Below are 11,889 nucleotides of genomic sequence, written 5' to 3'. Positions count from 1 at the left end.
AAGAAGAAGAAGAAGAAGAAGAAGAAGAAGAAGAAGAAGAAGAAGAAGAAGAAGAAGAAGAAGAAGAAGAAGAAGAAGAAGAGGAGGAGGAGGAGAAAACTGGTGTCTTTAAAAGAATTTTGCAAGTTAGACCTAAAAAGTGTGCAGAGAAGAGCAATGAAGATAATAAGGGGACTGGAGGCTAAACCATACCACAAACGGTTGAGGGAACTAGCTATGTCTAGTGTAACAAAGAGAAGGACTAGGGGTGACATGGTGACTGTCTTCCAGTACTTGAGGAGTTGTCACAGAGAAGAAGGGATTGACTTATTCTCCAAAGCACCAGAGGGCAAGACAAGAAGTAACGGGTGGAAGATTATCAAAGAGAGGTCCAACCTAAAACTAAGGAGAAATGTCCTGACAACAACAACAATTAATCAGAAGTTAAGTCCCTCCAGAAGTTGTGGGTGCTCCATCCCTGGAGGTTGTCAAGAAAAGACTGGACAACCATTTGACCAGCATGGTACAAGGTCTCCTGCCTCGTGCAGGGGGTTGGACTAGAAGACCTCCAAGGTCCCTTCCAGGCCTATGATTCTATGTTCTATTCAGGAAGCATGTGTAATGCATGCGAGGAAGACTTTGAGAGACTGGGGAAGGAAATGCTGCTTAGGGAACAGATAAGAGACCGCATAGCCCTCGGCTCCATTATGGGTGGAGAAAGAGATTCGAAAAGACCCCACCCGAATTTCTCAGGCTGGTAAATGGAAGAGCAGGAGATAGGCACTTTCAGACCTGTAAAATTCTATTAACGTAGCTTTACAATAAAGCAGAATTAGCATGTCTGTCATGTTTCCTGTCCACCTGTTTCCAGTTCTACCTGGAAAGGCTGACATCAGGAACAAGATTATTCTGCTAGAGTTCCTTATCACGCCTCAATGTTTTGCATATATTAATTGTTTTTTTTGTCGTAATCCCTTCCTGAGTCTTGCTTGGCCCCATTTAACCTGGCTTGCTCTATCACCCTTTTTCCGTGGCTCTGCATGATACTTGAATCATCCACAAACCGAATGGCCGAATTGATTTTCTGCAACCCTTCTCATTGGCCAATTTGCAGGGAAATGTCAAGCAAAGGGTGTAAACGATTTAATTTGACAATCTGCTGCGAATCTGCACCCAGAGGCTTTGGTGGCTGCACCACGTAGCTAACGTGTTGATTGAAAAAAAAAAGTAACCACGGCTGCAGGGGAAATGAAATGAACGAGGTTCCATACTTCCCCGTCTGCTTTTGACTAACAAGCTAAGATTCGGTCTTCAGATAAATTGTCCTGGTGGGGTTTGTGTTCTTGACCAATAGTTGCAATCAAGAGCTGAAGAAGGGGCTAGAACAGAGCCGGGGGGGGGGGGAAAGGTCCTTTTTGTGTACAAGTTCCCCACCAAGAAAGGAAAAAAATAATAAAGTCACACGGAATCTCCCTTGGCGATTGATGAGGAGTATGTCTAATCTAATGAAGAGAAGGACTAGGGGTGACATAGTAACAGTCTTCCAATATTTGAGGGACTGCCACAAACAAGAAGGGGGTCAACCTATTCTCTAAAGCACCTGAGGGCAGTGTAGGAGATGACCAGGCTGAGCCCGAAGGAGGGATCAAACACATCATAAGTCACGGGTCCCGACACACCCGCAAGAGATCTAACTTCAGCCCACTTCGAATGCCTTCTTATCTCCTGCTCATTTCCCTTGACTGCTAGTTGGTCAGATTCTTCTAGAGAGCTTGCAATAAGTCCTTATACTCATTTGAACTGTCCTGATTTCCACCGTGCTTGACAGGCAGGTCAAGAAGTACAGCTGGAAGATGGATGGAGAGATGGAGAGATGGAGGGAGATGATAGACGGAACAGATGGAAGCTTATCAAAAAGAGATCCCACCTAGAAATAGGGAGAAATTTCCAGGCACAACAATTAAACTTGCCTCCAGAAGTTGTGGATGCTCCATCGACGGAGGTTCTCAAGAAGAGATTGGGTAGGCATTTGTCTGGAATCCTCAAACAGAAGGTTGGTCTAGAACAGTGTTTCTCAACCTTGACAATTTTAAGGCATGTGGACTTCAACTCCCAGAATTCCACAGCCAGCAATGCTGGCTGTGGAATTCTGGGAGTTGAAGTCCACATGCCTTAAAATTGTCAAGGTTGAGAAACACTTGTCTAGAAGACCTCCAAGGTCCCTTCCAACTCTATTGTTCTATGTTCCGTGGGAGAATATTTGTAGCTCAGGGTTGAAATGAGGGGTCCTTGGTGCTTTCTGAGCTTGGTGCTTTTCTTGCAGATGTTTCATTACCCAAACTAGGTAACATCATCACCAGCATTGATGACGTTACCTAGTTTGGGTAATGAAATGTCGGCAAGAAAACAAGTAAGCTCAGAGATCACCAAGGACCCCTCCTCAGTTCTGTGTTTCTGATTATTCCCCAATTCAGACAACACCAATGTCTGAAGAACTTCAAAAACTAGAACAATTTTAAGCGAAGCTCTCTCCCTCCTTGAAAGAAACTTTCCAAGTCAAGTCGAAATGAGAGCCAGTAGGAAAAACGGCAAGATTTGTTCGGTTGCATGCATAAATTATCGATACATCCATCACTTAATTTATTCCAGCTTTCTTTATAATACCGAGCTGTTCCCAAGGGTTGGGTGGCAGCTCAGAAAACTTTTCCCTTTTCCAAAAGCCGCACAAAGGCCTCGTTCCTGCGAACCACAAACTTGTCAGAAAAGATTAATTAACAAATTAGGACGGGGCTGGGATGTTGCCGAGGAAAAAGGTCATGAGTTTTTAAAATCAATTCCTCCCTTCGCACAACCCAATTTTCATTTAAGTGTAATTTTGGGGGGGGAGGGGAAAGGGGGGAATTTTAACGAAGTGACACAGGAAGGTATCTAGAGGCAGGCAGGTGTGTTTTAAACTACCTTCTGGTGACACTTTTTTGTTTTAAAAAAAATGGAGGTGAAAGAACTGGAAAGCCAGTAATTTACACCTATAAACATTTGTGACTTCTTTCTTTCTTTCTTTAAGCGGATTTATTTAAAGAAACAGGTGGAAAATTCACGGGGGACCCCCAAAGAATAAGTACAGGTAGTCCTCGACTTACAACAGTCCGTTAACTCCCAGATTTAGGCAGATTTAGGCAAGATTATTTGCCAAAAATAGCCTTAACTGCTCCTAACATTTCAGCTTCCCTTTGAAAAGCACAATGAGAAAGGAAGGAAGGAAGGAAGGAAGGAAGGAAGGAAGGAAAGAAGGAAGGAAGGAAGGAAGGAAAGAAGGAAGGAAGGAAGGAAGGAAAGAAGGAAGGAAGGAAGGAAGGAAAGAAGGAAGGAAGGAAGGAAGGAAAGAAGGAAGGAAGGAAGGAAGGAAGAAAGGAAAGAAGGAAGGAAGGAAGGAAGGAAGGAAGGAAGGAAGGAAGGAAGGAAGGAAGGAAGGAAGGAAGGAAGAAAAGCTGGTTTCTATGATCCTCAAATTCCCAACAACAACATTAGGATGAGATTTCTTTCCAGGAAAAAATAAAATAGGGACATCAAGCTGGCTGAGAATCCAGCAAGTCAAAAGGTTGATGGATTGGATGTAACCAAAGAGACATCAATTAACTTCCCACCCCTTCATCCAGTCTTAAATCCAGACAGTCCAACAGGGCATAAGAAACGGATTTTGATTTTGTTTTTCTTTTTTCCCTCAGCTGCGCTTTAAGCACCGCAAGAGTCTCGGAGGGCAATGGAAGATTTGTCTTCTTCGTTGCAATCGCGCTGCTCGGCGAGGGCCCCTTTTTACTTTCTGCCACGACCATTTCAAAGTAAGTCCTCTTCAGCAAAGTCCGGCTTTTAATTTAGGCAGATTATCTTCCCTCCGCAGCCTCTGCTTCTGTTTATCTCTGCCCAGTTATAAATCAAGACCCGTTAGACGGCACAGCCACCTCCATATATCAGCCTGCAGATTTATTTATTTATGTATTAATGAACATGCTTTGGAAGGCTCAGTCTTGCCATTTAAAATAAAATAGATGTTTAAGAAGAGTTGGATGCTAACTTAATAAGGATGGTGGTTGGTTAACAACACATCAATCTGGCTTCCCCATTGACTTTGCTTGTCAGAAGGTCGCCAAAAGGGACACTGCGACCGTCATAAATAGGAGTCAGCCGCTAAGTGTCTGGATTTTGGCCACGTGGCCATGAGGTTGTAAGTCTGAAAAACTGTCCTATGTCCCTTTTTCAGTGCCATTGTCACTTCGAAGGTCACTAAATGAACTGCTGTAATTCGAGGACTCCCTGCATACACCCAAACACTGGAATTTATTGCTCTATGAAGAAGTTTGAATTGCTGAGTTTGGAGCATCCTCCAAAAAGATAATTGCGTTTGGCAGAAAGAGGCTATTTCTCTGAACTTCAAATCCTTGCATCCCAGTTGATGCCTGGTTTTAAAATTTAGTAATGTGTATGTAAGCAGGGAGTTGAAGAAAGCCACGATTTAATGCACATATTTGTCCCGTTCAAAGTGAGTTCAACGAGGGAGACAAACTGAGGTTAGCAGCAAACTCTGGGGGTGAGATAGCATTTGAACCGGTTTTTATCAAACTTGGCGACTTTACAATGTGAGGACCAGTTCCCAGAATTCCTCAGCCAGCATGGGAATTCTGGGAGTTGAAGTCCGCAGATCTTAAAGTCGCCAAGTTTGCAAAACAGGGCATTTTAAACTGTTCTTTATAAAGCACTTAACGTTCTAAGCTAAAACAAACCCAGGCTCATTATGTTGATTGTAGTGTATCAATTCAACTGCACCCACAGAGCGTCTAACTCTACTGGCATCTCAAGCAACTACTTTTCTATACTGCAAATGGCCCATGCAGCCACATCTATTAATAATAAAGTTGACATTATTGCAATCTTTCACATTTACACTTGTATAGATTTATTTCCCATCTGCTGTTCTCCGGAAATTAGTTTATTTTACACCCGCATGATGAAGCCAATGGAATTTCGCTTTATGCTTGGGTGTTTTTTTTGGGTTTTTTTTAGGAACTCCCCCCCTCCCCCAATATAATCAAATGTGGTCATGGTAGCAATTACCATTTCTATTTTAACGTTATGATGGACTTTGGGGGGAGGGTAAAAAAGGAGATTTAATTCTCCCAAGTGTGCCAGAAGGTTGGATGTCTGCCAGTAGGAAGGGAAGCGAAGGGAGGGAGGGAGGAAGGAAAGAAGGAAGGAAGGAAGGAGAAAAAAGAGTGGGAGGGAAGGAAGGGGGAAGGGAGGGAGGGAAGGAAATGAGATGGAAGAAGACAGAAAAAGAAAGAGAAAAAGAGAGAAAAGGAAGGGAGGAAAGCAGAAGAAAAAAGAAAGAAAGAGAAAGAAAGAAATGAATGGAGAAAAGAAGGAGAGAGAGAGAGAGAGAGAGAGAGAGAGAGGGTGGGATGGAGGAAGGGAAAACCCCAAAAAAAGGAGAAGAAAGAAAGAAAATGGGAAAGGAGGAAGGAAGTTAGAGGAGGGAAAGAAAGAAAGTTCTCATGAACTTGGCTTTTGTCCACCCCTGAAGAATCAAAGAGCAATAGGTTCGTAGGGGAAAAAAGCCCATATTTAAAATCCTTTACATCTTCAAATTCTGCCTCCCAGCTCATTGCAACCCACCCCTCCCTTTGCTTGCTGTCCAAGACAACACAAAGACCAAATTTCCTTGCCCCTCCCTCAAAAAAGACCCCCCACCTGCCTGATTAACTTCTGAGGTCCCACCCAGCTTTCTCCTCCATTGCTTGTCCCCCGTTTGGTTTCCACCTTGAGGGAAGGTCAAGGGGCTTCAGCTCAGGGGGAGAAGAGACCCCCCCTTACCGTCCATCCTCCACCATCTGTGGTCATGTCACAGTAAACCTGGAACCCCTCCGGGTAGTGAGTGGGGAAGATGGAGAAGACCCCGTCCCCTTGTTGTCCACCGGCATAGACGTCAAAGCAATCCCGAGGCCTCGAGCCTGTAGCAAGATATGGAATAAAAGGATAATTTGGTCAGAAGCATGGGGGAAACGAAGCAGGCAGGAAGGTTAATTAATAGCCTAATTAGAGCTTCACTGAGTTCTAATTGTTTATGGCTAAATTGCCTTTTCTTCTCCTGGTTTCCAGACCCTGGATGAACTTTGAAGGCTCCCTTGGTGGGTCAAATGGAGCCCTGGGTTGAGACCTCAGACTTGATGGAGGACAGGGAAAGAGATTTCTCCCTCAGCTTTGCCAAACCACAAAAACACGTATTTCGGTCCTCCTGGCTAACCGTGGACCTCCTACAGGAAGGTGGAAGGTTTTTGATTTTGTTTCTGAGCAACAGTCTGGTTACCGATGGAGATGTTGGGCTCAGCTGTGGCCCATAACTCGAGGACCCCCTGTACTGCTGGCTCAAGAAGGAGAAGGGGGGGAGATGACCCACCGTTCGGACATCCTTTGGGCCGTGGGCCCCGAGACGGGATCCGCTGGAGGTCCGCCTTCATCCGTGGCCGGGCGAGGCTCCGCTCCTTTTGTAGCGTGTCCAGAATGTCGCTGACGGAGCTCACCAACCGCGCGATGTGCGTCTGGCTTTCGGAAAGCAGCTGCGTAAAGAAGCATAAATCCAAATATAATAAATAATGATTCCCCCTCCCAGTTTGTTTGAAAGCTCAAACGTGACCCCTTCACTCAGAAAATGGCTAGTTTCTTCTACAGGCTGCACCCCACAATTGAAAAACTAGGGGTCGTTTCCATCAATGTCTTAATTCGGTCAATGTATTGATCTGACCTTTGGATTAAACTTTTGATTTTGAAGGCGGGTGGTTTTTATAGTTCACCAGCCGGTGTAAGCAATATTTCTGATTCCAGACCCCTGCCGGCTAGGAAGCAAAGATGCTCTTGCCTTGTCAAATACAGCAGGCAGATATTTATCACAATTTTGGTGAATCATGCTTGCCAGTAGTATATGAGCCCTGCCACTGACTATGGTCTCTTTTTTGCAAAAGATAAATTATTTTGATTTCTGCTCAGAAGCATAAACGGCTTTAAAAGAGCAGCAGTCAGAAAGTTTCTGGGGAACATTTCAGCCTTCTAAGATTTGATTGAAAATCGACATCAATGCACAAAGCAAAACTCTAAACAAACACGAAACGTTCAAATTTGCAAATTAGTGGGGAAAAAATATTGTTTTCTTTGTCTTTTGAAATTTTCCCCAAATGTATTTGAGCAACGCAAGTGAAATCTATGGTTGAATATTCGAGATTGCTGTAACATTTAAGTCCAAGCATGGGCTTATGTTTGTGCCAAAAAAAGGAGTCTCAGATTTAAGTTCTAGATGTCCCAGAAACAGGTAAAATCTGAAGAATGTTGGCTGTTATGAAGTACAGGAACTGCTCAACTTTCAACAGTTCATTTAGTGACCAAGAAAAAGCAAAAAAGTCCAGTTGCCCCTTTGGGACAACCCTGACCTGGATGACAGGGAATTTCCACAGACATTTAAAAAATGGGGCAAAAATAAGTATACTGAATCTCCCCAGAGAAGGAGTGGAATGGACAAAGCATAGAGGGCGACTGTTAAATAATAATTAATGTGGATTAAAAATACAAGCCAGCATTTAATTTATCCTGTCTCCTGTTCTTTGAGATCAGGGCTTATAACCCCCTTTCCCCCCCCCCCCTCAGCTGTCAAAAATGGCTTGGGAGGGAAAGAAGAGGTTCATCTATAAAGGAGCATGTGGAACCCTGACAAAAATCTATATTAATTTTTGTTTTATGGACAGTTATATTTAATTAAAAACCAATACAGGGCCCACAATGACTTTCCAATCTCGCAGTTAATTATTTCCCCTTCTGTCACGCTAGGTCTCAGAGAAAACTTCCCAAATTTTTGCGAATCACAGAGTCCTCAAACTTCACGTGGCACAATTTTACTGTGGTTTTCATTTCCTTTTGGGGTTTAGTTTTAGTTTTAGTTTTAGTTTTAGTTTTAGTTTTAGTTTTAGTTTAGTTTAGTTTAGTTTAGTTGTTTCCCCATGACTTACAACCACAGCTGAGCCCACAATTTCTGTTGCTAAGCGAGGCAATTGTTAAATGAGTTTTTCCCCATTTTGCCCCATTTTTTTTGTCATTAAATACCTGGTCATAAATCAAAGACTACCTGATGTGGGGGAAAAAAAAGTTTTATATCCATCTCCTTCCATTTCAATTTTTGGTGGCTTAGAAGATTTCTGTCTGCGGAATTTTCTTAGCCACAAAATAAGCCATTTGCTTCCTGTTGTGAGGCTCAGAGCTAAGCAGGATCCAGCCTGCTTATCAATTGGAAAGGAGACCACTGGGAAACCCTCATTCGAAGAAACATCAGAGAAGGTAACAGCAAGTGATTTCCACGTAGCTATAAAAATTCCACGGATGTGAGCATCCTATCCACAACAACCTAACTCCGTTTTCCATTCTTGAAAAATCAGTTGGAGAACTTATCCCGCTTCTGAGAGAAATTGGAAGACGTCCCCCACCCAATTTCCCCAGCCACAATTTTGCATTTTTGAAAAGCTGTTGAGGCCGTGCTTCTTTTATCTTTCTCTCCTAGACTTCGCATCCTGCTTCTAAAAAAACCCGCTGCAACACAGTTAAGGAGCAAAGAAATTGTTGTGGTAAAGAAAGCTTGGTTATATATCAAAAAAAGGAACAATCTCAGCTGCCCTGTTGGGTCTTGTGCCTGCTGTTTTCAAAAATTACCCAATTTCCAGTGAAAAGAAGACCGAGTGAGGTAAGATTCTGGAATTCTGTAATAACCGGTTGATGTAGCTTTTCAGATTTGCATGCAAGGCCACCTGAGAGTCAGCCTCGGCCAGATATGCAAACGGCTTCACAAAATTAAAAAAAAAGGAAACACACCCCATTATGTACACACCGCAGTTGTGCTCTCGAAAAGGCCAGCTTACAATGGCAAGAAGCTAAAGCAGGCACTTTGCATTTCATTTCAAAAAAATAAATAAATCTGCAATTCAGAATTGAATATTGCCCTCGAAAAGCACACGGCTTGGCGAAAGATTAATTAGCACTTTAAATTGCGTCGGGTCTTTAATCTTGTCTGGAAAAATTGCCATAAAATGGGAACCTCTTCCAAATATCCAGGGCTCTGACCAAGATTGTTTAAAGATGGTTTGAAGCGGCTGTTCTTGGTTCCAGCCCTTCAAGCAAGTCTCACCTCTGAGCATGTCGCGTCTTGGACTCACCTGTATGAGGCGCCCTTGCTCGTTCTGGAGGGCGCTCAGCTCCTGCCCGAGGGCGCCGTGGCCCTTCTTCAAATTCTCACAGTCCGTCCGGAGCTGGGTGGTGTGAGAGAGCAGCTTGGAGACCTCGTCCGAGAGGCCCACCAGCAAGGCCCGGTCCTGCCCCGCGGAGGACTTGGTCTCGGCCTCGTGGTCCGTCACGACTCGCAGGAGGGACGTTTGCAGGCTCTCCAAGCGGACGAAGCTGTTGGCTTGGCTCGGACAGTTCGGGTCAATGAAGATGTTGATGCGGGAAGTGTCGGCTTTCTCAATGGTGACCAAAGCGTTGGCGTCGTCCGGATTGGTGGTGATGATGGGCGGGGATTCGGTGACCGGGGTGTGGTAGTGGTTCATGAAGAGGATGGCGGCGGTGACGGTGACGGCTAAGAGAATCACCACAGAGAGGAGGATGGTGCAGAGGATGTAGCTACAGTTCACCCTCTAGGATCAGACAGAAGGTGGAGAGGTCATTTCGGAAGCCCACCATGATGTCGCATGGAGAAACCCAACCCAGTCCATCCAGCCCTGTGGTTCTAGGTTCTAGGTTCAATCTTGCATGACCTCAAAAAGCTCAACAGAACTGGACTGTATCCCTGTGTTTATCCATTAAACAAATTTATATGGTTCGTTATAAAACTCTTAACAGGTGATTTCCAGTGGATTACAAGTAATAAAAAATCCACGTGAGACCCCCTAAAATTCCATCCCATACCACGGCAGCAGCAACACATGGTTGACTCTGGCTCCATTCATGGTCCCCAAGACTGAGGGGGAGGGGTGACTGGCCCAAAGTTACCGAGATGGCCGTAAGGCATGACTAGAACTCACCACCTCTTGGTGATTGGCCAAAGTCACCAAGCCATCTTGGAAGTACTCTAATATAACCCACTGCTCAAGCAGGAGCCCCTATACCATTGCAGACAAATGGTTGTCCAGTCTCTTCTTGAATGGAGTACCCCCAACTTCTAGAGACAAGTCGTTCCACTGGTTAATTGTTCTAACTATCAGTAAATTTTTCCTTAGTTCTCGGTTGCTTCTCTCCTTGATAAGTTTATATCCATTACTACTATCATCTATCCCTCCCTCCCTATTTTCCTATTTCCCTCTCTCCCTCCATGTCTTTTATCCATCCATCCATCCCTTCTATCAGTTTATCCATGTCTTCTATCATCTGTCTGTCTGGCCATCCATCTCTCTCTGTATCTCTTTCTCTCTTTCTTTATCTATCTACTTATCACCTCTTTCTAGGTTTTTTTTTTGTATTAAATCCTACTCCAGTTTAATGCCGTAACATTTTGTGGAGATCTGCCAGCCAGGTATTAAAGAGGCAGACCCTGGTTAGCTTTCAAATGCAAAGTTATTAAGATGGTTCAGAGCCCAATATATCTGCAAGCCAACACAGGAAAGCAGTGTGTTAGGAGATGATGATTAATCAAATGTATGTGCCATCCAACTCCCAATGTCTAAAAATGAGTCTATTTTTTTTATAAAAAAAAAAACAATCCAGAAAACAGAAGTGTAGAAGAAAACAATGGGATAAAAATAAATAAATAATATCCCCACAAATTAACTAACATATTATGAAATTGCAGTACCAAAAATAGAAAAAACTGTCCATCCAACAAATGTACAGGGAAAAAAACCCCTTAAAAACGAACCTAATTAACATAAACCACCCAATTATGCCTACATTCATTTCATCGTGTAATAACAACGTATCAAACTGTACATCAAAGTTTATTTACTCTTGAAAAATATTATGAAATCTGTGCCCAAGGGAAACGACGGTGTCATATATTTTTTTATTAGTAGGAAAAGAAATTGCCTTTTCAAAAAAATGGGTAAATGACATATTTGGTGGGTCTATTCTTTGATTTCTGGGATCATAGTACTTTTCCAACCACTGAACATAATTCCCTTGGCTGTTTCCCATAAATGATATTTACAATATCAAAAATGGTCAGATTGCACAGTTTGCGGATATACAGGCAGTTCTCGGTTTTCAGTCGCAATTGAACCCTGAATTTATGTTACTAAGTGAGACATTTGTTTTTGCCCCATTTTACGACCTTTCTTGCCATAGTTGTTAAGTGAATCACTGCACTTGTTAAGTTAGCAACACGGTTGGTAAGTGAATCCCCATTGACTTTGCTTGTCAACAAAACTGTTTTTGTTCCAGCTGCATTCTCATAGTCAGACCTTAATCCTTTCCATTGGAAAATAAGATCTTTTTTTTTTTTTTAAGTTCAGGCATAGTGATTAAAGCCAGAGGGTTAGGAGAATGGACAGAAGTGACTGATAGAGGCAACAATGTTTGATTTGTGTTTGAATGTCCATTTGTCATTCACACTGAGCAAATGGGAAAAAACTAGGTCTATATTTGGGGTGTGTCTTTGGAGATATGTCCTTCGGTAGATTAAAAGATCTCGATTGAGTTATGTCTGGATTATCCCCAATTAATTATTTTCTAATTCTTATTTTGGTTACTTGTTAGCGATTGCTCTCTCCCTCTCCCTCTCCCTCTCTCTCTCTCCCTCTCCCTCTCCCTCTCCCTCTCTCTCTCTCTCTCTCTCTCTCTCTCTCTCTCTCTCTCTCATCTCTCTCTTTCTCTCTCTCTCTCTCTCTCCTCTGTCCT

General features: G+C 43.2%; 1 protein-coding gene across 1 annotated transcript in view; it reads right to left on the bottom strand.

Annotated features, from left to right (window-relative positions):
* The window catches only part of FIBCD1 (fibrinogen C domain containing 1), a 75,509-nt gene that overhangs the window by 10,287 nt on the left and 53,333 nt on the right, over window positions 1–11,889 (bottom strand). Inside the window, exons 2-4 of the mRNA XM_015820336.1 lie at window positions 9,219–9,695; window positions 6,428–6,587; window positions 5,845–5,981 (exon numbers count right to left, since the gene is read on the bottom strand). Of these exons, the coding sequence (XP_015675822.1) occupies window positions 5,845–5,981; window positions 6,428–6,587; window positions 9,219–9,695 (774 nt within the window). The remainder of the gene's footprint in view (window positions 1–5,844; window positions 5,982–6,427; window positions 6,588–9,218; window positions 9,696–11,889) is intronic.

The sequence above is a fragment of the Protobothrops mucrosquamatus genome, unplaced genomic scaffold (genome assembly GCF_001527695.2).
Source record: "Protobothrops mucrosquamatus isolate PMUCROS unplaced genomic scaffold, P.Mucros_1.0 scaffold1122, whole genome shotgun sequence".
NCBI lineage: Eukaryota > Metazoa > Chordata > Lepidosauria > Squamata > Viperidae > Protobothrops > Protobothrops mucrosquamatus.
Note: the sequence above shows the minus strand (reverse complement) of the source record. Positions and strands in the feature narration are given on the sequence as shown.